The following is a 23,758-nucleotide window of genomic DNA, read 5'->3' on the forward strand; positions in this document are numbered from 1 at the left end:
TCCATTTCATGAATGCTATCCTTTGGCACTTCCTATGATGTCTCTTTACTTTGTATGTCTGTTTATGAATAATGTCTTTACATTTCATGAATAATATTTAAAAACTCTGAATAATGTCACGGTATGGGCTCTCCGTCATCATCTTTGCTCTTTAATCATCTTTGGTATGAATGTCTTTTTACTAATATGTCACTGAAATATGACATGTCTTTTGCTGAATGTCATGTCGTCTCTCCCCCCTTTTCCTCATGCTCTCTCCCCCCACTTCCTCGCTCTCTTCCCCCCACTTCTCGCTCTCTTCCCCCCTATGAATGTCTTCCATGAATAATGTCTTGCTCCCCCCACTTCCTCGCATGTCTCCTTCATCTCTCTCCCCCCCAGCTTCCTCGCTCTCTCCCCCACTTCCTCGCTCTCTCCCCCCCACTTCCTCGCTCTCTCCCCCACTTCCTCGCTCTGTCCCCCCACTTCCTCGCTCTCTCCCCCCACTTCCTCGCTCTCCCCCCCCACTTCCTTGCTCTCACCCCCCACTTCCTCGCTCTCTCCCCCCCCCACTTCCTCGCTCTCTCCCCCCACTTCCCTCGCTCTCTCCTCCCCCACTTCCTCGCTCTCTCCCCCCCACTTCCTCGCTCTCTCCCCCACTTTCCTCGCTCCCCCACTTTCTGGCTCTCCCCCCCCACTTCCTCTGGCTCTCTCCCCCCCACTTTCCTCGCTCTCCCCCCCACTTCCTCGCTCTCCACCCCCCACTTCCTCGCTCTCTCCACCCCCACTTCCTCGCTCTCCACCCCCCACTTCCTCGCTCTCCCACCCCCCACTTCCTCGCTCTCCCCCCCACTTTCTCGCTCCCCCCACTCACTTCTCCCCCACCCACTTCCTCGCTCCCCCCCCCCACTTCCCCGCTCTCCCCAACTTCTTCACCCCGTCCCCCTCCCCCATGAATGTAACCCCTTTTTGTGCATTTGTTTTTGCAATTTGTGTTCAGGATGTGGTGAGCCACAGCACGAAGCTCAAAAAGAACACCAAGGATCAGGTGCAAGATCTGATGTCAGCTGACAAGCAGAAAGGCCTCAAGTCGTTGAGCAAGGAGAAGCGTCAGAAACTTGAGGCCTACCAGCACCTCCTCTACCTACTGCAGGTGGTGCCATGGATGTTTGGGCGAAGTTTAAGTCATGATGAAAGGAGAAATGTAGACTTCCACTGGGTGTTTACTGACTGCAACAGTATGTTGGTGTTTATTTCATCCACAAAAGTGCCTTGGAAATAGTAATTGTACATTAAATTGCCAAAATGGCAAAAACAAATTGAAGAGATCAATGAAGCTAAATAACATGACCTTGTAGGAGTCTCAGTCGTCTTGGGAAGTTGTATACTAGTTTGGTTTTTTTTTCTGGGGAGAAAAAAAAATCATTATTTGCTTGGTGATGATGGAAGTGGCTGCAAGGAAACTTGTGATGCTCACAAAGTGTCAAACCACATGTCTTGTTGTATTGTGCCACAGACGCACCCCACGTATCTGGCGAAGCTCATCTTCCAGATGCCTCAAAACCGTTCCACAAAATTTATGGACACTGTAATCTTTTCCCTTTACAACTATGGCTCAAATCTGCGTGAAGAGTACCTGTTACTGAAGCTTTTCAAAACGGCACTTGAGGAGGAGATAAAGTAAGTACTTTACGACTCAAAATGGCTATTTTGCATTCCGGTTCATTAAAAATTATATCTATCTTATTTTCCTGCCTGGGATAAGGCTTCTGAAAACCCTTCCATTGCCCATAGCAATATTAAACCCTCATCCGATGGTGAAAGCACCACCAGGCATTTATGGATGTCCCGCAGGTCAAAGGTAGATCAGATCCAAGACATCGTGACGGGAAATCCAACCGTGATCAAGATGGTCCTGAGCTACAACCGTGGGCACCGTGGACAGACTGCCATGCGCAAGCTGCTCGCACCGCTCGTCAAGGAGATCCTGGAGGATAAATCTCTCAACATCAATACCAATCCAGTGGAGGTCTACAAATTGTGGGTCAACCAAATGGAGAGCCAGACTGGGGAAGCAAGGTATGGAGGAAGCTTATGGTTGTACCCCCTGGTAAGACTATTTTGAGGTAATGCTTTTTCTACCTGGCATCAGAGTTTAATTGTCTTCGTGTATTTTTATGTAACTTTTGATTTTGATTTCTTTCTCTGCCCATTCTCAGCAAGCTTCCATACGACGTGGCACCAGAACAAGCGATGACTCATGAGGAAGTGCAAAAGAGGATGGAGAGCTCCATCCGTTGCTTACGCATGGCAGCTGACAAGTTCCTCGTGTCGATAACGTCATCGATGGATAACATTCCGTACGTTGACATTTGGCCGTTGCACCTTCTTTCTCATTCAACATTTAAGGCTTTAACTTATTGTTGATGAAGCAAAAAGGAAATTCGTACTTGCTTCCAACTTTTACAAATGAAGTCATTGTCCAATCAAATTGGATTTTTTATGGTGTAAGATTGAAAGTGTGAGCCGTTTTATAATCCCTGTTATTATTATTATTGTTTGTTATCATTACTTTATAACGTGAAATACAGTGTTCATAAATGTATTGTTTTCTTGGTTCTTCACTGCAGGCTCCTTTTGGTTTCTTAACGTTTTGTTTCCTTGTCCGTTTCAATCTTTGTTTTGTCGTTCGGGTTATTGTTTCATCATTCGTTTTATTAGCCCCCATTGGATTCTCTGAAATGGGGCCTTGTGAATTTGGTCTCAATTTTCTCCTGCGTGCTTCCGCAACCATATCTCGGACATGTACGGACCGATTTTATTCGCACTCGGCACAAAGACAACACATGATGGTATACACATGCACGTCGTTTTTTTTTCAACATCAGATCCAACATGGCCAACTAGTGGCCATTTTAGTTATTTTTTAAAAACCTGATGTTGAACACGTCATCCACCATTTCTCGAACATGCATTTTCCAATGTTATTCAAACTTGGCACACAGATAATGAATGATGGCTGACGTATGCACGTCGTTGATTTTTTTTGAGATCAGATCCAATATGGCCGACTGGTAGACTGACGACCATTTTAGTTGTACATAACTATGAGTTTGCACTTTAAGTCCACACAGCAAAATCACTAAAACAGGAGCAATGACATTTTGTCTTTTTATTTATTTATTAGTTTTTACTTGTTTCATCATTTAGTTTACAGTGTCTTCATAAAGTATTCACACCCCTTGAATTTTTCACATTTTTTTTGTTCCAGCCTGAAATTAAAATGGAGGAAATTAAAAAAAATTTGTCACCGATCTGCATAATCTACCCCATAATGACAAAGTGAAAACATGTTTTTAGAAATTGATTAAAAATAAAAAGCTGAAATGTCTTGGGTCAATAAGTATTCAACCCCCTGAGTCAATACTTTGTAGAAGTGCCTTTGGCAGTGATTACGGCTTCTAATATCCTTGGGTATGTCTGTATCAGCTTCTCGCATCTGAATTTGGGGATTTTCTCCCATTCTTCCTCGCAGATTTGCTCAAACTCTGTTAAGTTGGATGGGGTGTGTCGGTGAACAGCAATCTTCAAGTCTTTCCACAGATTCTCAATGGGATTCAAGTCTGGGCTTTGGCTGGGCCACTCAAGGACTTTCACGTTCTTGTTCTGAAGCCATTTCAATGTTGCTTTGGCTGTATGCTTGGGGTCTTTGTCCTGTTGGAATGTAAATCTCCGCTGCAGTCTAATGTCTTTTGCACTCTGAAGCAGGTTCTCCTCAAGGATTTGCCTGAATTTGGCTCCATTCATTGTTCCCTCGATCCTTACAAGTTTTCCAGTCCCTGCCACTGAAAATCATCCCCATAGCATGATGCTGCCATCACCATACTTTACGGTAGGGTTAGTGTTAGTGTTAGATGGGTGATAAGCTGTGCTCGGTTTCTGCCAGACTTCACGCTTTGAATTCAGGTAAAAGAGTTCATTTTTGATCTCATCAGACCACAGAATATTTTCCCTCATGCTCTGTCTTTCACGTGCCTTTTTGCAAACGTCCAGGTGTGCTGTTTTTTCACAGGAGTGGCTTCTGTTTGGCGACTCTCCCATAAAGCCTAGATTTGTAAAGTGTTGCAGAGACTGTTGTCCTTCCAGCAGGTTCTCCCATCTCAGCCAAGCAACTCGGTAGTTTTATCTGAGTGGTCATTGGGTTCTTAGTCATCTCCCTGACCAACGTCCTCCTTGCGAAGTTTCTCATTTCGGTCGGACGGCCAGCTCAAGGAAGAGTCTGGGTAGTTCCATATTCTTTCCATTTCCTAATGATGGAGCTCACTGTGCTCTTGGGAACTTTCAACACTCCAGAAATTGTTTTAAACCCTTCCCCAGATCTACACCTCACAATTTGATCTCAGGGGTTCTATGGACAGTTCCTTGGACTTCATGGTAGAATTTCTGCTCTGACATGCACTGCAATTGTGGGACCTTCTATAGAAAGGTGTGTTTATTTCTAAATCATGTCCAATCAATTGAATTGGCCACAGATGGACTCCAATCAAGTTGTAGAGACATCTCAGGGATGATCAAAAGAAATTGGATGCACCTGAGCCCAATTTGGAGCATCATATCAAAGGAGTTGAATCCTTATTCCATCCATCCATCGAGTCCATACTCTGCACAGAGCGTTGATGCTGCGTAAGCAGTTTCCTTGTCTATTGGGCACAATCCTGGACGGGTCGCCACTCCGACACAGGATACCAGCAAGCTGGTACTCATTTTGCTGACCTCGGAAGGATGACAGGCAGAGTCAACCCCACCTGGTATTAATTCAACAGCTGAGTGGGATTTGAACTTCAGGATCCTAGGACCCCAAGCCCACGACCCTAACCATCAAGACAACAGCAGGCATATTTCTTACCGACACAAGACATTTCAGCTTTTCATGTTTAATTAATTTGTAAAATTTCTAAAAACATGTTTTCACTTGTCATTATGGGGCACTATGTATAGATCAGTGACAAAACATTTTCGATATAATTTTAAATTCAGGCTGTAACAACAAAATGTGACAAAAGTCGAGGGGTGTGAATACTCTCTGAAGGCAATGTATTGTTTCGGCATTTGGTTTATTGTTTTTTGTTAACCTCCGCCATCTTCGAAGATGGATGGAGGTTACTGTTTTCACCCCTTTGTTTGTTTGTGAACAGTATTACGGAAAAACTCAACGGATTTCGATGAAACTTGGTGGGGGGGGGGGGGTTAGGTATGGTCCAAGGATCATGCCATTACATTTTGGACTTTGTCCCCCACCCCCAAAAAAAAAAAATTGTTAGAGAAAAATTTTTTTTTTTTGCATTTCTACGTTTTAAGTGATTTCCACCCCCCCCCCCCAAAAAAAATTATCTACCCCAAAAAAAAATTTAGAGAATTTTTTTTGGCATTTCTTCATGTTTTAAGTGATTTCAAACCCCCCCCCCCCAAAAAAAAAATTGTTCCCCCCCCAAAAAATAGAGAATTTTTTTTTTTTTTGCATTTCTACATGTTTTAAGTGATTTCCAACCCCCAAAAAATTTACCCCCCAAAAAAATTGTTAGAGAATTTTTTTGCATTTCTACATATTTTAAGTGATTTCCAACCCCCCCCCCAAAAAAAATTGTTACCCCCCCCCAAAAAAAAGAAATTTTTTTCATTTCTACATGTTTTAAGTGATTTCCAACCCCCCCCCCAAAAAAGAAATTGTTGGAGAAAAAAATTTTTGCAACTTTTTTTTCAACAAAATTTCGATTTTTTTTTTTCATTTTTACATGTTTTAAGTGATTTCCAACCCCCCCCCCCCCCCCAAAAAAAAAAATGTTGGAGAAAAGAACTATAACTCTCAGCACTGTTGACATCATATTTAATGAATAAGATATATGGTTCACCTGAGTGACCCAGCAGTATTGGCGGCGGAGGTTTTGCACTCTCCCGAGTGCTCCCCCTCTAGTTGTTCTTGTATTCCTTGTTTTGTTTTTTGTGTTATCAGTTGTACTGCATTTGTATTTGTGTAAGCGTATATGGAATATTGTGTCCGCATTCACCGAGTCTGAAACGCTACAATGTACAGTATAATAATAGATCCCAAAGAGTTTTTCTTGCTCGTTATAAGTTTTGTTTGTCAGCATGAATTGAGTTGAATCCATGACATTTTCCTTTGATGTCTTGTGTGTGTGTGTGTCTGTGTGTGTGGGTTTAGTTATGGTATGTGTTGCATTGCCAAAGTACTCAGGAACTCACTGCGTGAGAAATTTCCTGATGCCTCGGAAGACGAGCTGCTTAAGGTAATGACTGGCAGAAGGTTCTTCTGATCCAAGGGTCTCTCTGGTGGTCTTTTTATCCCACTCGCATTCCTACTGTTTCTTATAGCCTTTGATGACTCTTCTTCCTCCAAACCCCTTTCTGCCTTTTGACTTCAAGGCTTTCCTGAGATGCTGAGCCAAGTGAGATAAAATAAATTTATTTTCTGTGTAATATTGTGGATGTCTGTGTTTAACAACTGCTTTTTTCATTCCAAACTCATCTCTTTCGAAATGTCTGCACCCGCACATGCATGGCTACTGATTTTGATGCCGAGTTTGAGTTGCTGTTCATCGAACACACTGTTCCCAAGGAGGTGTTTGCAGTGACACTTCTCTGTGCCTTCATCAGATTGTGGGGAACCTCCTTTACTACCGGTACATGAATCCAGCTATCGTGGCGCCCGACGGTTTTTACATCATCGATATGCTGGCTGGAGGCCAGCTATCCTCAGACCAGCGACGGAACCTGGGCTCCATTGCCAAGGTTTTGCAGTTTGCAGCATCTGGAAAGTGCTTTGAGGGTGAGAACGCTCACTTGGCATCGATGAATGATTACTTGACCATCAGCTACGTCAAGTTCAGGTGTGTTTTGCATGCATTTAAACGACTTGAATGCAGCATGTTGTAATGTTGGAGGTTTTTTTTGTTTTTGCGGTTGTAAGTTGATAAAATTAAGTTTAATGTTGCATTGCTCGTACACTTCCTGGTTTTTCGAGTCTCGTGTGTTCTATCCATCTTTGATTCAGCTTGCGGTCTTCTGTATGTGCAGAAAGTTTTTTCAGACCGCTTGTGAGGTTCCTGAGCCCGAGGAGAAGTTCAACATCGACGAGTTCTCTGACCTCGTTACCTTGACGAAACCGGTGGTCTATACGACAGTGGGCGAGCTCATTGACACGCACTCAGTGAGTGTGACGTGCTCGGTCTCGCATATTAGTGGGTTTTGTATCACGGCTGATTTTAAAAAATTATTATTTATTTATTTGTTTATTTATTTGTGTCCAATGTCACCTTGCACCTGTTGTGCCAGAATAAACAGCACAGATTTTTGAGATTCCATCGTGCCGTGTGTGCAGCTGTTGCTGGAGCATGAGGATGCCATTGCGCCTGACCACAATGACCCGCTGCACGAGCTGTTACAGGACCTGGGCGAGAAACCTAGTGTTGAGTTCCTCGTCGGTACGTGCCCTTCGAATATGAACTTGCCTTTTGGAGGACATTAGTCTGGTCCCTGCCTATTTTGTTGTCTCTGCTTTCATAAAGTGTGCTCTGATTTCCGTTCATCAAATACAACCAAATAGTTGCAGAGTGGTAAACTATCCAGGGAAATGAGACATTTGAAAGCAAACCACACTGGTCCAGATTACAGCAAGGTGGGAGATTAAAATGTACCGAGAGTAAACCAAAGGTGCGGTATGCTTGCCACCAGTGTCAAACACCAGCTCTTGGTCATCCGTTTTGCAGTTGAAGCAAGACTTTGTGCATTTGCAAGCAAACTTGTGTATCCTTTTCTTCGATAGAGACCTGAACAATCAACAAGATAACTGACTGATTCCCTCCTCCCACCCCCTCCACATGCACACGCAAACACAAACACGCTTCCCCTCAATGCACTACAGGTGAAGGCTCACCAAACGTGGGTAAGGAGGCGAACCCGGGTAAAACAGAACTTTCTCTGACTCTACAAAACAAGTTTGAGGTGTTGGAAGGAGATGATACCAACATGAAGAGCCTTTTGTTGAAGTAAGTGGTTTTAGTTTTAAAGAGTGCTCACTCACTCGTTCTGTCACACCAAGCCGTAGCCTAACTGGGTGCTGTTTATTGTTGGTGTACTTTCGTTCTCACATGTGGAGTTGGACTGTATTCTACAATGAACCTTTGATCTCAACCTATAACACATTACTGGGGTTGCTCATATTTTATTAACATCACAGGGGAAGGCAGGTCGAAACCAAAAAAAATAGCAGCTCCACTACCCCCTCCCCCCGGTGAAAAAACAAAAAAGAAAGGGACATGAGGAAATATATAATATCAGGATGAGCAGATGATTGGCCCACAGTAAAATAAAAAGGAGGCCAAGGGACTTCAGGGAACCTTTCAAACAAACAAGGAGAATTCTAGATGGCACCGACAGTGCAAACTAGTGGTCTCGGAAGAGCCTTCCGGAATCTCGTACTTGGTGCAGCTCCAGTCTCAATCTGACAGAGAAGGAAACCTGAGATTATGCTTCGGATGATGAGGCAACTTCCCAGGGTACGACATCTGGGTTCAGGCATGTAGATTTTTTGGCGGCAAGCCTGTGGGAGCACCAACTCCAACGGTACCCTCTTGTACGTACCGCAGAACCAGTAGCGCAACCTTTAAGGTAGAAAGTATCCCCAAAAACAACCCCCCACCCGACCTCGCCTTCCCCCCCCCCCAATCTGGCAGAACCAATCTATGGAAATGGCAATGTAATGTTTCAAATACTCTCTGTTGGTGTTGGAGAAAGAATGAGGATAAGACTGCTCATATCAGTGAAAAGCTATGTGAAGTGTGATGAAAGCTATATAATATGTTTCCATTCTCATAATTTTTGGAAACCTTTTTCATTTTGGGAGGTTAAGCTTTGTGTGTGTCCCAGGGTACTTTTCCTGCATAAAAACAAAAATATTCCACAAACGCATTTTTAGATTAATGCCATTCAACTCGATTGGTGCGCAGAATACATCTCCATTTGAGGGGGGTCGACTGTTCAATATTTTTCTCCAGATAAGAGCTTGTTCGTTCAAAAATCTGCTGTGTGATCTTGGCAGGACAAAGAGGCAAATTGTGGACGCAGTCCGTGTGCAACCTGGCGATACATTGATGGAAATCCTCCAAACCCCAGCGACAAACGAGCAGGTGAGCCAGCACCCCACACACAAATACAGGAAATATATATATATATATTTTTTTTTTTACATAGTGTTATGGTCACTGCATCTCAAACTCCAGACGGGTTTGGAAAGTCGTTAAGCGACCATGATTGCCAAGTGTCCCGGAAACTTCTTGCCGGCTCCCACGTCTGGAACTGTGACAGGCGAAGTTTCCGGTCCGAACAAGTATTGACGACTTTATTACATGGTCGAGCGGAACCAAGGCACGTGTTGTGATCTAATCGTGAGGCATATGCCACCGTCATGATGAGCAGGAAGTCAGGAGACAAATGTGTTTTGTATATCTATTGAAAGTACAGCGCGTATATGTATTTATGTATATATTGTTTTGTATCTGGGGTTCGAGGCTTGTCACAAGGGGAAGCACTTGGGTCCCTACCGAACGCCCGGTCCTGAGGCCACCGGGCACAGATATCTCCATGTGTCCACGGACACCAATCGGTACCGCCAATCCTTAAGGGTTACACTACCTCACGTGATACCTTTCCTGTGGACAGGTGCACAAATGGGGGTCTCGTGCCCTCGATGTGTACTTGCATTAACTTACCTTGTCAGGTGCAGCCAGGCGGAGCTGCCACGTATGCACTGGCTAATAAGAGTCAATTAGTTAGGTAAAATTCCCCGGCTAACTTCGTGCGCCCATGCTGGTCCTATGGAGGAAAAGACCGAACAAGCTGGGTACATTTATAATACTAGAAGGGCAGTCTGGAGAGTGCATACCTCCACAACGTAATGCCTGATCCACGAGAACACATTGGGCCCAATACATTTTTGAAATATCGTGTGATGTATCGTTTTTGGCCCCATCTCTCATTGGTGAAGCACCACTTTAAAAATTAAATAAATCTCGTATGCAGATTCGGATCTTCACCAAAATCGAATCAATTTGTGTGCCAGAGGCTGATAGACCAAAATCGAAGAGCGTGAGCATGTGGAACTCGGTATATTTATAATTATTATGTGAGGGCAGAGCCCTAGAGGCAGAACAAGCTGACTGGGCATATCCTCGTGCCGCCATTGGCGTGCGGACACTCACCCCAGCCTTGGCCCTGCCCAGGCTAGGATTCGGCACGGAAAGGAGTGTGACGCAGTTGTTTTGTCCCTTGTTCTGAATTATTGTCCCTTGTAAATAGTTGTATATTTTCATTCAATCTCACTTTTATTTTAAGCTGTGTCCGTGTATGTGTCGTGGGGTTCGAGTATAAGCCCCCCGTGCTGTGCATCCATGTATGCCTCCGTTGCTCCGCCAGTGTCGAGCCCCACCCCTCCCGCACATGTTGTAATCTCCGAGGATCAACGTGTCCATCTCATAAGGAAAACCGCTCGGCTATCCAGGCTGGCAGTGTTAACTGCCCGTCACCACAATTTGGGTCAGGGGTTTAATCCTAACGCCGCAGCACCGCAACAATATGATACCCAGTGAGGTATTATTTGCTGAACTCCCTTTACTCGTCGAATCTACTGGTCAAACACTGCACTGTTGTCTCGTAGACAACTTCAAAGCAGGCATATCCTCGCTGGTGCATTATTGAGAAGTCAGCCTTACCCGGTCCTCCGCTCCCTCCCCATCTTGAAGTACCCATTGTCCTTCAGTGTGAAGTCCCATCTTCAATGTCTCTCACACAACTTAACCTGTGGGCTCGGGTTCTTCTCCATACTTCGGTGATACATTTCACCTTCTGAGGACTTTGGAGACTTGACTGGCCTGTCGGCTTCATCCTGTGCACACGCATTAGACAAGACACTTTTTCCATGCTAACCGCCAACCCTTCACCCATTTATAAGCTGCTGACGTTTTATAAACTGTTCGCTTGAGATAAGTTGCCACCTCGAGAGCCATGAGTTAACTAATAGCTGTATTGATATCTGGGACGTTTGTACCTATTTAATTTGGGGATTCTTCGGAAAGTCATTTGGTGTTGCTTTTTAACGATACAGTATTATTAGCTTCTCTGGAATTGAAATTCCAGATAAGCTATTGTCATCATCCGTTTCCTATTTTGACTTATCCGGCTGAAATTTGGCAGCAACGTTCCACTGCTGACTGGTAACGGGGGTTAAAAGCGTGTTCCAGTCACGTGATTTAAAGTACGTCAAAATGGCTAACTCAGTAAATTCCTTCAAAAATCTTCCTCTCCAGACCCACCAGTCAGAACGCTACCAAATTTGGGTTAGAACATTAGGACAGGGTCCAGCTAAGCTACAGGTCCAGTGGTCCTATTTTTATTGTTTTTAAATTAGACAGTCGGGATTAATAAATACTCCTTAAACAGTTATCCTTCTGTCTGGTCGTACTTTGGTTTCACCCATAAAACAACACAAAAAGGCACATTGGTTTCTTTATTTTTTGCCGTGACATCCTCTGGGTAACTGGTGCACTCGCTGCAGTGCCTTGAGGTGGACACGTAACATTGTCTCCGCATGTTGTGTGCCAGAGGCTGATCGACGTCTGGGAGGATCAGGCCTGGGGAGTCATGGATTCATTGGATCGAGGAGTGTGGCGCTGTCAGGACCTATGCAGGACAAAGTCGAAGTCTTTAAGTCCTTGCTGCTTCCAGTCTTGCTCTACGGATGTGTGACTTCGACTCTGACCAGGGATCTGAGACAAAGACTTAACTCCTTCGGTACCATGTCTCTTCAGATAATCCCTAGCTATCGCTGGTTGGACTTTGTCGAACGAATGTTTGCTGAAACTCAGATGACATTTGTTACCTGCATAGTCCGTGAGCGTCAGCTGCAGCTGTATGGACATGTGGCTCATTTTCCTGACGCTGATCCTGCTCACCAGATTCTCTCAGCGAGGGAGCCTCGTGAGTGGAGGAGGCCACCAGGCCGACCACGTGCCTCGTCGTTGCAGCAGTTTGATCGGCACCTCGATGAAATGGAGATGGGCAGGGCAACTGCCTGGGGGGGGGATGGCCAGATGGAGGCCATTCATTCATTGGCTTGGGGCGTGTACGTGGTTAGAGGGTTCTTTTAAATAATCACTGTTTTGCTTCCTTGTATTCCTGCTCTGTTTAAATACACTTTATAAAATCACTTGGTCCCTGGGTGATTTGAGTGCCTCTAATCGCTAGTGAGTGATACATGTCCATTAAAGGACAGATTGGGTTTGAGCGATTAGCACCCAGGACAAGACCGTGTTGGCATCTGGTGATTTCGCTCAGTCGCTGGTAGTGTAAACCAACGTACTGCACCGATCAGCATGACTAATCAATTGACTCGGTTGTTCCATTGGAGGTAGGTATCATGGCAAACAGGCCTATTATCCAGCTCTGAACGACAGAATCGGTTGGCCATCACGACCACTTTGAGGTGATTCGTCAGAATTCAGACCGGGCAACTGGGCCAACCAAACAGCTGAAACATATACATACATCTGTACATTACAATGCATACATACACGCATACTAAATAAAATTTGAACATGCTCTAAGTTTCATGCATGTTCAAACAAGAGTGAGAATTGCTTTGCAATACACGTCCCTGATGGGTCCCAATGAGTGTATGGGAGATAAAAAAAAATTGTTTGCGTTTCATGAACATTCGAGCCGATACTGGACCCAAAAAGAAGAAGAAGAAGAAACCTTGTAACCTACCGTGTTTGGATCCATTCGACAAAATAAAAGGAAAAGTAATTTTAATTTACTGATATCTTTTGTAGACTATAAACCAATAAAGACAACGAGGATAACAAACCGGAGATAAACAATTATTTTGCTAAAACGCACACTCGAGCCGATACGAGAACCCAAATGAATAAGAAGAACCTTTTTAACCCGTGTTTGGTTGGTTATTCCATTTTAAAAATAATCTGCCGATCTGTGCTGCTTCATGCAATGGTAGCATGTTATTTTATTGGGGTGGAGTCAGGGCAGCTGAACACTTTCCCATGTATAATATGTGATATTTTCTTAGGACAAAAGGACAAAACTCTGTGAAAAATTGACAAAACTCAGAAACTCGAACCTCTTCTGTAACTTATAATAAAGCGATGTACCAAGTTGTAGGTGAATATGTTAAAGGGAATGTGGAAAAGTCTAAAAAAAAAAAAAATGGACAGAGCAAACCTACAATCCCCTCCGGTGAAACTGGTAGTGGACAAATAACAGCCTTATACTGATCAAGCATTGTGTTGAAAGATTAACGTGGTCGAAATGTGTCGTGAAGACCATGGATGAAATTGTGGGAATGAAACGTTATTACACCGATGACAGGTCTGCAGTGTACTTATTCTTCTCGTCCCGGGAATGAATAAACCACCAGGGTGGGGTCACGAGGTCTAATGCCAATCAAGGTAATTACAGGCACATTTTTATACGATGAAACCGTGCTGTGTATGCAATCAACATTGGGAGACGCATGAAATGTGTAACTTTTTGGATTTGACCCCCGGTTTATGCCCTGTGGTGAGGACTTTCAATTGCAGGGGTCGAAACGGGTTAAAAAAAAAACTAAATTTGATAGTCATTCCTGGTGGAAGTTTTTTTGCCATCTTTCAACATTGCTTGGGGATTGGCGATGCCGCTCCATTGACTTCACTCTCGCTCATAAATGTTGTGATGACTGTTTTTGACCTCGTCATTTATGGACTTTATTTTCTCTTTTATTTTTGCATTTGTCTTCGGTTAATAAAAAAAATTAAATAATAGCCTTTTCTTTCATTACCATATTCCCTTCGTCTTAATTCTTGTCTGTTGCACTCGTCTGACCACTGATGTCTTGGCCTGTTACACAAATACTCGACTCTTGTAAGTGTGTCTGTTCTAGTGGGAGCTGCAAAATCTGTCAACAACTGTTTGTTCCTCTTTGCTCATATCATCCACATGCTTTACTTTATTTCTCAACATCAGGAATTGGAGCACCAACGGTTGGTTCAGCGGCGTGTGGCGCAAGAGGCTAAAACGCCTGAGAAGGTTAAAAGCAGCAACACTCTGACTGACTCTGAGCAACCGCTGGGGCAGAAGAAGCGAGAGATCGTGAAAAGTCTTCAGATTCTTGAATCGTCCGGCATCGTCTCGGCAGATAATAACTATCAATATCTGATCAATGACATTGCCAAGGTTTGCTCACAAGAAATTACATTGCAATTTGTGTTTTTATAATGCTTCAAGTGGACAAAATCCACGTGACTTGATCAACAAAGCTTCCAATTTACATTTTAGCAGCAAGATCTTTAGGTGGACAGATCTTAGCACCATCTTGAGGTTGTCGTTCTTTTCTTTAGCATACATTATTATAATGCACGAATGCCGCTTCTTGTCTGTTCTCCGTCTGCTCCACAGGATATCCGCAACCAGCGGAGGTACCGCCAGCGGCGCAAGGCCGAGCTGGTGAAACTGCAACAGACGTTGAATGGTCTAAACATGAAGAGTCAGTTTTGCCATGAGCAAGCCGATTATTATAACAAGTATATCAAAACTTGCTTGGACAACTTGGACCGTGGCAAGTACGTGCTCCTAAATGAAATTGAATGAACTCCGTACAATTGGTCTAATTCTTGTAAGCACCTGTATGGTTCCTTTTCAAGGCCTCCTGACTGGCGCACTCTGTCGTCTAACGAACCCTCCCAGGAGTACGGGCAAGGCCGTCCACCGCGGAGACATGAAAGGCAAGAAAAAGGTCAAGCAGACGACGTTGCGCTACACAGCCGCCCGGCTCCACGAGAAGGGCATAATCCTCGGCATCGATGACCTGCAGCCCAGCCAGTATGTTGTTTGGCACCTTAAACATTGATCATGAAACTGATTCGTGCACCTGTTTGTAATGTCTGTAAATACAGTGAATGTCCTTTTGCTTTTACTCAATGAAAATATCATCTTTTAAGGAGCAATGTGTACAACTGGAAGTGGTGAATGAATTGCAAGGCACTGCCCATAATGAAATGTTCGCTTGTTCTCATTTGTTCAGCGGAATTTAAAAGTTGCATTTTATTTTGCTCGTTCTTGATAGTTGACAAGTCTCTCCCCCCCAATCTCCCACTTCCATTGCAGGTTCAAGAATGTATTGTTTGACATAATCCCAGGAGATGAAGTGGGAAACTTTGACGTGAAAGCAAAGTTCATGGGCGTCGAGATGCAAAAAGTGCAGCTGCACTTCCAGGTATGGTACCCTTTGTTTGTTGTTTTTTTTTTTGAATGAAGATTACAGATTAGGGTTTTGACAAGTTCTGTGCCTTGCTGTGGTACCTGTCACCTTGTGCTGCCTGATTCTTGGAAACCTTTCTACTCAATAATTCCACAACTTTGACAGTTGGCCCAAATAATTCTTGCTTTTACAATGCAGTTAGTTTTCCTCACCTTCTGTTTGTGGGCCCTTTGACAGAAATATCATTTAACATGTGTCTGCTTTCTTGTTCGTTCAAAGTTCTCTAAGACGTCTGCATTGTACCTCATCGATTTGGAAAATGCAATTTCCCGCAGAATCTTCGCGTACAAAGTCTGCAATCATTACAAACGTTAAGTGCAAGTAAGGGACTCGTTTGAGGTGTTCTTCACAAGTCTGTGTAAAGTGTACACTGTTCACTGGACAAGGTTCACTCACTCCCTCCCCCCTTCCCTGACCTCTTACGTCCAGGACCTCCTCCAGATGCAGTATGAGGGAGTGGCAGTGATGAGAATGTTCGACAAAGCCAAGGTCAATGTTAACCTCCTCATTTTCCTTCTTAATAACAAGTTCTACGGCAAATGATCTTCAGGGCAGCTCGTATCTGTGGCCGGAGATCATTTCTCCAACACTAGTTTCCACACGCACGGCTTGGCTCGGAGCGGTGCATTCCACAAGCTTTAACGACACTTTGTGCACCGGCGTTGCTTAACCAAACACTACTGTCCACTGCACTAAAATAAGAGGATTTGCTATGATTGTGCGAAACGGAGAAAGTAGCTCTTATCTTTCCTTGTATTTTGATTCCTCTCTTGTATGACAATCAAACCTTTTGTTGATGTGAAAGGTTTATGGGCCAAACTATTTATAGTGTAATTTTTAAATTTGCGCAAGAAAAATACCTTATCTCACATCGAACACGTTGGTTTCTGCCGACTGAGTGATGATAGGTAAGATTTATTTAATGAAAAAGTAAAAAGTGCCTTTTTCATCAATGCTCGTGTTGCACATTTTGAAATTTCATCAAAAGGTAATCGTCGCTTTTGCATCCGCTTCGCTTTTTACACTCTGGCTCCGCTTCCTGGGATCGGTGAACTAGTTGCAAGGTGCTTCTTGCAGCATATGAGGGATTTTAAAACTTGTACTTTCTCTCCGGGTGTATCTTGTCCAAATAAAGCTGGTACGTATTATGGTTTTTTTCATTCCAGCACAACTTCTGTTTCGTTCGATCGGAGCGTTTGTTCATTTTCCCAAGCCTTCTGTAGCGGAAGCTTGCCGGTTACAGTTGGTCCAAAGTGGAGCGACGGTGACCGTGTCTCGTGCCTCCTTTTGATCTGCTCCAAAGAGTTGACCACTTGGCCTTCCCAACCTACATCGATCTCGTTTGATAACCTTGTCCCACATGAGATTTATCTACAAGCTCTACCATGAGTCTCTGGTCACTGTAAACAATAAAATAAATAAAATAAATAAAACAGGGCTTTTAAGATCATTGGCATCTCCGGCAATGAAGCTGAGTCTTTGGGCCTCTCACTCAATCACCGCAGGTTGGTCGGTGGTCTTTCTGTCTTCTACCGACTCCTCTCCAGCCTTGCCCCCCCTGCTCTCTCTGCGATTTGTCCCCACCACATTTCCACAGGGCGCTCAAGGTCCGCCAACAACCCCCTTCTGGTAAAACTACCAAAATCACGAATCACTGCTCATCTTCACTCTTTCATTCCTCTTTTTTCCCGCCTTTGGAATAAACTTCCTCACTCTATTCTTTCCCATTCTTCCCTCCAGGCTTTCAAAACAGCTGTTCACCACCACCTCTTATCTTCCCCCATCCAAATCCTCGATCTTTTCTACCCCCGATAATCCACCCAAGCCCACTTCCTTCAATTCTCCTGCTTTCCTTCCTGAAAGTCCCTTTAATGTCCATCTTCCCCTCGCCATGTTCCCCGTCCCATCCCCATCCCTCTCCCTTCCACATTTCACCTGTGTCTGTTCCCCAATGTTTTGTCCCTTCCACTCCCGCCCCTCTTGTCTCATGCCTCATTGCTGTGAGTTGTGTGTTAGCTCTCATACGAGCCTCGACCAAGGTATACAAAAAAAAAAAAAAAAAAAAAAAAAAAAAAAAAAAAGGAAACGATCTCCGATGATCAAACGTATAAAGGAGATGATGTAGCGGTAATCCTTTTATTTTATTGTAAACACTTGAACTAATAGTTCTCAATCCCACACCAGCGACTTTGCTTACATAGTCTGACTCCATCCCGACGACGATCATTAGCGATCACGTTTAAAGAAAGTGCACACATTCTGAGTTTACATTTGAATAATCATCCAAATAATGACAATCTGATGAGTTCACCACAAAATGAATACATCTTTGTATTCTTCCCATAAAACTTTCCCAAATACACAGAGTTTCTTCCCATACATCTTTGCCCTGTACAATACAAACTTTGGCCTCAAAGCCATTGGCAGGTATGAAGAGATCCCAAACGAGGTTTGTTTTGAACGTCTTGATTGTTTATCGGCATCATCGTTGGTCCTTCCCCACAAGGTTGAGAAGGCCTGCTTGAGAAGAGACAGCAGGCTTAACATCCCCTCCAGAGGATACTATTATCTGCTGACCAGCAGGGTGATTATTTGTAATTTGACAAGTTGAACCCAGACTAAGTATCTCAAAAGAGAGCATGCTCACCGAGCTCTGTAATCAGCCCCCGTGTGAGGATGAGCAGCTGATTGTGCTGTTTCATGTTCGAACATTGTGGATGCGAATCGGCACAATTCCTGCTCCGTGTGCATACATGAAGGAAACCTCGACACGTTGGATATGTGGCTTGACGCAGGTAGTTGTGCCAGGGAAAACTGGAGCTGGAATTGATTGCCTACAAAAGCGCGACATGTCCAACATTGGTAAATGTACAGGTATCATGAGACGACTTCTCTTTCAAGCACTACCCCACCCTGGTCCATATATGCACCTCTTAGGAAATGGTCTGAGCAGGCAGTAACCACTTTTCTTTGCATTAATTACCTCGTTAGTGGTGTTTCTGAGGCCCAAATTGGGGATCGGAGTCTCTCTACACTCTCGATATTTCTACGATTGCATGTTTTGTTTGCATGTCGCTTTAGGAAAGCATAAACTGCCATCAGATAACTTGTTCAGTTTATAGCTGGCTTTCATCAACCTGTTGTGCAAAGGAATGTAGTGTTTACAAAACAAATTTGGCAGTGTAATGTCCTGGCTGTAAATCGGAGGCTTTAACATGTTATCTGAACACCGAGACGGTTTGTGTTTTCAGTGCGATGAGGAGAAGCCAAAGGGCATTCGAATTAATGGGTAAACCGTAGTAGTGAGAGGCCGTGGGCTATTTGTGGGGTTAGGGAGGCAAAATTCCTGATTTGTGGATGTAATATGAAGATGGCTCCTTGGGCAAATTTACTTGTACAAAATATCAGATAAATGCAAATACATTTAAAATAAAATGTAGCAATTTGTGGGAGAGAGCTTCCCCTTGAGGAAGAGTTGAAACGATGGCCTCTTCTGAACTCGAGGATTACCCAATTGCTTCTGCACTGCTATTTCAAATGGTGGGAGATGAAGTTGCTTATGATTCAGATAGTGCAAAAACCAAACTATAGACTTATAAATGTATAAATACACTTGTTTTGTGCAAGAGAGAAATGAAATTTCGGTGCAATGAGTGAATATCAGTGTCGCTCAGGGAGTTTGTTTGGCATGTTGACGGCGGCACAGCCGACACCAGCCAGAGCCTTGGGAAACAGAAGGTCTCGTTCCCACTCATCCGTGTCCAAGTTGTACACCTGCACGATGCTCGTAACATCGTTAAGATGCCAATTGTAGCCGCCTATGATGAAGATCCTCTGATCGAGTAACGCGTAACCGGCTTCCGACTGTCCCGTGCGCATCGGGCTCACGAGCGTCCACTGGTCGCTCGTAGGGTTGTAGTATTCGACGGCCAGCACGTCGAAGCATCGGTCCCTCTGGTCCATACGTCCGCCAAGCACGTACACACGTCCCCGAGCCGAAACCATGGCGTGCAGTACGTGGGACTCGTTCATGGCAGCACGGAGTTCCCAAGTGTCGGCTTCTGGCTCGTAGCACTGTAGTGCACGCTTGTCTTGGTCCGTCACGCCGTAACCGCCGGCCACGTAAAGCCGCCCTTCCAAGGCTGCTCCTGCGTGACCCCAAGTCCGCCGAGGTAGAGAGCCCACGTATGCCCAGTGATTGAGACGTGGAGAGTAGCGCTCGACCGAAGAAAGGCTTCCAAAGTGGTTGCGACCACCTATGGCATACAGATGACCTGCATGAACGGCCAGGTGGAATTGGATGCGGCAGTCCTGCATGGGCGCGAGACGCAGCCATTGGTTGAGGTGCGGATTATATCTGAAGCAGGTGTTCACTGCTCCCTCCCCGCTCCGGAACTGCACGTGCTGACCACCCACCACAAACACGAAGTTGTCCAGAATGGCGATGCACGCGTGGCTGCATCTCTGCTCCAAGTGCCCCACTTCTGCAAATCACGATCGGATGCACTTTAGGGGTGATGAGGGACCAAGAGGGATTCTAAAACAGACAAACTTTAGCTTAGGATCTTAACTTTCACCAGATGTTGCATGTTTCAGCTTTGATTCAAATCGATTTTATCCATTAAAGGATTTATTATAAAGATAGCGATTTATAGTGTTTGTAATTAAATGTAAATTACTTTTGTTAAGATAATTCCAACAATATAAATATGCCCTCATTGGACCATTTAGCCGAGGTGTTAGATTACCACCAGGTGGTATTTTATTTTGTAATTGACCGTCTTCTCCTTCACCTGTGCTAACTGCTCAGCTGTGGCTGGCCTGAACACATTTGCTCTTACTGACCCACGTGTGTGTGTGTGTGTGTGTGTGTGTGTGTGTGTGTGTGTGTGTGTGTGTGTGTGTGTGTGTGTGTGTGTGTGTGTGTGTGTGTGTGTGTGTGTGTGTGTGTGTGTGTGTGTGTGTGTGTATATAAGACAAGTTGAAGGATACACAAACAGTTGGTAGTTTCATCAGTGTTAACTTGACAGATTTGGTTTCTGGAATAGTTTGAGAGATTGGGAAAGTGTTTGTTGCTGTTCAACCCTCACTCTACTGAACTCAACAGAGTAATAGTAATAATATTCAGGGAGTGTATTAGGAACGACAAAGTACCACATATGCATGGAGGTTGGTCAATCGGGTGGTGTGTGAAAGGGGCAACGAGTGTTTCGGATCAGAGAATTCATACCATTGTCTGTTGTCACGGAGATGAAGTTCTCACATGTACTATAAATTAGGAATTAACAATTAACTTGTGATGAAATTCTATTATGTAACCTGTTTTATAATTGTCAAAACATCACAACTCGGTGATGTATGGTGTACTTGTATACACCATACACTTCTACTTTGTCCCATGTTAAAAGCTCTTTTATGAGCCTCTACATCTATGATTCTGCATGCGTATCTTTCCCTGAGAGCAGTATGCATTCTCACCATGGAATTGGTGTGCACAGCTGTGAGGTAACTGATAGAACTTGCTGCTGACGGATTGGTCGATGTCCATGTACGGCGTACCTCCAAAAGCGAGCAGAGAGGTCTGCTTGGCCCGCACCGAAGTCCGGCGCGACTGCATCTCGTGCTGCCGAAACGGTAACACCTGATAGTTAAAAGCCTCGAGGAGGAAATGGCGGCAGGCACGGTCCTCGGTCATCAGGTCGATGGGCTGCACCTGGTCCACGAGTTCGGCCGAGGTCATGAGTGGAAAGCGCACGTGACTGAGCACTTGGGCAGCACGTGCCTGCCGCTCGGGTGCGTGCCGGAGCCACCGTATGGCCGCGCCAAAAAGTTCGACCTCAGTGCAGCTCTGAAGCTGATCACTTTGCAGGAAGAATATGAGGCGTTCGAGTGGAAGGTGAAGGTAATCTTCTTCGGCAGCAATTTCAAGGAAGTGGGCAAAAGTAAAGGCGTCGACCGACTCCTTGAGCGACGTGAGACCAAAGTCCATGGCCATTTGTCCGATGGTGAGGCACGTCTCCACACTCATGGCTGCCGTCAAGAATTCTTCGCACAGACTGATAACGGGTGCCATCTGCAGAAAAACCGCCGCTCCCAGGACATCTTCTATGCAGTCCAGATCTAGAGTCACTTTCCCACAGTAGGCAAAGTCCAGGATATGTCCGAGGCCTTTTGCTGATAGTCCCTGGAGGCGAATGACATTCTGGCTGGCTTCTCGCATTCCACCTGTGAACATAGCCCTGGCAGACGGTGATCAATTCAATGATGCATTTTGGAAGTAAAGCAAACTCCACCAAGTACAATTTAAACTGCAATATTTTCATGGCAAATTCAACTTGACAAGCTGACTCCATGGAGTTGACGCTCCGGCTTACCGGAAATAATGACTGCAGGCAGCCAGAACCGCGCGATGCACCTTGAAACTCTGCTCTTCCACCTTCAACGTCACGTCGAGCAGCTGTCCTTCAACCCTCAGCTGCCCCAGGCCCTGCAGTAGATTTCGACTGTGCCCCGTTGCCGTGAATGTTCTCCGTAGGCCACTTGGCTGTTCTCCCATATTACTGGGCCATAAACAAATAAAATATCACCACATTGGTCAGTTCATAGCGAGCAATGTAAAAGCTGGTTTGAGTTCACTCAAAAAAATTTTTGTTCTTTTTAAACTGGACAATATGGATTGTGACCAACATGATGTGCTTGCCACACACTATCCTGTCAGAATTGATCTCCTTCAATTAAACTTACGTGGTGATAAAGTCTGAGCTAAGAATACATCTTTATGGAGGTAGGATGTTTAATTGCTGTATACTGTGGCCTGTCTATAACACATTGAAACAACTTGTGCGTCAAAAATAATTAACGTCAAAGTATGAACATCTCAGCATGTTCATTCAGTTGATATAATGGATACTTCGATAAACAAGGTCTCACCCATCGAACGTGTGTGTGTGTGTGTGTGTGTGTGTGTGTGTGTGTGTGTGTGTGTGTGTGTGTGTGTGTGTGTGTGTGTGTGTGTGTGTGTGTGTGTGTGTGTGTGTGTGTGTGTGTGTGTGTGTGTGTGTGTGTGTGTGTGTGTGTGTACAGTACTGTACTGTACAAGGTTTTGAAAAAGTGCTCAGAATGGAGTATTCTTTGGAAATGAGAACCAACGTGTTTGTTTTGTTTATAAACCCACATCACTACACGTATGTTGAATGCCATACACGTGCTGTCCCTTGGATGGAAGCTAAGCTGGGTATCCTGTTAAACGAATGTTAACATTCGTTGTTGGATGTTAAAGATCCCAAGTGAAGAAGTGTGGGCGAGTTATCCCCGACACCCTGAACAAATTATTGACATCTTTAATCAAACGTCAGGCCTGGCCAGCTGGTTCTTTAAAAGACTTGGGCCAAAAACATTCACCGGCTGACCCCACAAGCTGGGAAGTGGAGCCGACAGAGGTAGTCGAAGTTATAAAGCTATGTTCAATTATAAACCCCTTCACTCTTATGGTATCAGGATCCTGACCAACGGGTAGTGCTTGCCCACATTGTCTTGCATGTGGTCCACAAACAGAGCTGGAGAGGAAGCTGGGAATATATTGAAATTAAAAGGATAGACGTCCGACAAGGTGCAGGCTTGATGAGCTTTGATTTAATCCCAGGCACATCGCCAAAGCTTTGATGATCTCATGCCTGTGACATTGCAGTGAGGCCTAGCATATAGGGGAGGAGGTTGTAGTGAGCTACGGCTTCTGCTTTTTACAGCCGCCAGAGATTTATCCTTTTAAAAGGTATGCTTGTTGTATTCCCTTTGTTTCGTTCATATGATTTTGTTTGAGAATCGAATCCGGATGTTTGCATGCTTCATCATACAATTGTGGAATTTACAAAAATGAGTGCTGACTTATCTTGAAAGATACAAACTCAAACAAAATACACTCGTATTCTACGGTGGCACATGGGTCGCTCGACCTCAGGTGTGGGCGCAAGACCCTTGAAGATTGCAGATCAACACAGGTGGCAGGTCCAATTGACCCTCCAGCTCGCTTGGGTAGAGATGATAATCTTGCATGATCGGTCACTAAAATGTAGGTATGCAAGGGACTTGGAATTTTCATAGTCGATGAACGGTAGGGCACGTCGAAGGTCTGGGGTCAAGAACTTCTCAGGGTATTTGATGCCGATCCAGTGACTGGACAAAAGGGCTCACCACTGGGATCCTGAGATCAAATTGGAATCCGTGCAATGGATGGCGACCAACCAAGGAATTCCTCACACTTCAGCCAGCAAGGTCATTGCTTCGATTTTTCTGGGATGCCAATGAATTTTCTGGCGAGCTTGGCAAGCGATTAGTGATCGCGAATAGCTTGCCAAGCCAGCTGTTCCTTAACCGTTTCGTTGGAGTGCTTGCTTG

General features: G+C 44.6%; 2 protein-coding genes across 2 annotated transcripts in view; one reads left to right on the top strand and one right to left on the bottom strand.

The window, feature by feature from the left end:
* Nucleotides 1-16,529, top strand: part of IQGAP1 (IQ motif containing GTPase activating protein 1) — a 172,076-nt gene extending 155,547 nt beyond the window's left edge. Inside the window, exons 24-38 of the mRNA XM_085847619.1 lie at nucleotides 980-1,132; nucleotides 1,496-1,659; nucleotides 1,834-2,058; nucleotides 2,199-2,339; nucleotides 6,200-6,284; nucleotides 6,652-6,884; nucleotides 7,072-7,204; nucleotides 7,376-7,478; nucleotides 7,919-8,042; nucleotides 9,095-9,182; nucleotides 14,071-14,280; nucleotides 14,503-14,666; nucleotides 14,791-14,925; nucleotides 15,211-15,319; nucleotides 15,794-16,529. Of these exons, the coding sequence (XP_085703745.1) occupies nucleotides 980-1,132; nucleotides 1,496-1,659; nucleotides 1,834-2,058; nucleotides 2,199-2,339; nucleotides 6,200-6,284; nucleotides 6,652-6,884; nucleotides 7,072-7,204; nucleotides 7,376-7,478; nucleotides 7,919-8,042; nucleotides 9,095-9,182; nucleotides 14,071-14,280; nucleotides 14,503-14,666; nucleotides 14,791-14,925; nucleotides 15,211-15,319; nucleotides 15,794-15,907 (2,181 nt within the window). The 3' untranslated portion in view covers nucleotides 15,908-16,529. The remainder of the gene's footprint in view (nucleotides 1-979; nucleotides 1,133-1,495; nucleotides 1,660-1,833; nucleotides 2,059-2,198; nucleotides 2,340-6,199; nucleotides 6,285-6,651; nucleotides 6,885-7,071; nucleotides 7,205-7,375; nucleotides 7,479-7,918; nucleotides 8,043-9,094; nucleotides 9,183-14,070; nucleotides 14,281-14,502; nucleotides 14,667-14,790; nucleotides 14,926-15,210; nucleotides 15,320-15,793) is intronic.
* Nucleotides 16,530-17,486: 957 nt separating this feature from the next.
* KLHL26 (kelch like family member 26) lies at nucleotides 17,487-23,752 on the bottom strand. The gene is made up of 3 exons (XM_085847623.1): nucleotides 21,739-23,752; nucleotides 20,843-21,603; nucleotides 17,487-19,848 (listed from the first exon to the last, which is right to left on the bottom strand). The coding sequence occupies exons 1-3, from the start codon at nucleotides 21,918-21,920 to the stop codon at nucleotides 19,025-19,027; spliced, it is 1,767 nt and encodes a 588-aa protein (XP_085703749.1). The 5' UTR covers nucleotides 21,921-23,752; the 3' UTR covers nucleotides 17,487-19,024.
* Between the last annotated feature and the right edge of the window lie 6 nt (nucleotides 23,753-23,758).

This window comes from Eptatretus burgeri, chromosome 11 (assembly GCF_056783735.1).
Source record: "Eptatretus burgeri isolate ZD-2024b chromosome 11, Ebu_testis_v1, whole genome shotgun sequence".
Taxonomy (NCBI): Eukaryota; Metazoa; Chordata; class Myxini; order Myxiniformes; family Myxinidae; genus Eptatretus; species Eptatretus burgeri.

Bases quoted from the DNA above. Each gene is read 5' to 3' on its own strand.
- KLHL26 (XM_085847623.1), bottom strand. From the start codon at position 21,920: ATGGGAGAACAGCCAAGTGGCCTACGGAGAACATTCACGGCAACGGGG. The intron at 21,604-21,738 runs GTAAGCCGGAGC...ACCGTCTGCCAG, and splicing joins GCCTGCAGTCATTATTTCCG to GGCTATGTTCACAGGTGGAA. The intron at 19,849-20,842 runs GTGAGAATGCAT...CGTGATTTGCAG, and splicing joins CTGTGCACACCAATTCCATG to AAGTGGGGCACTTGGAGCAG.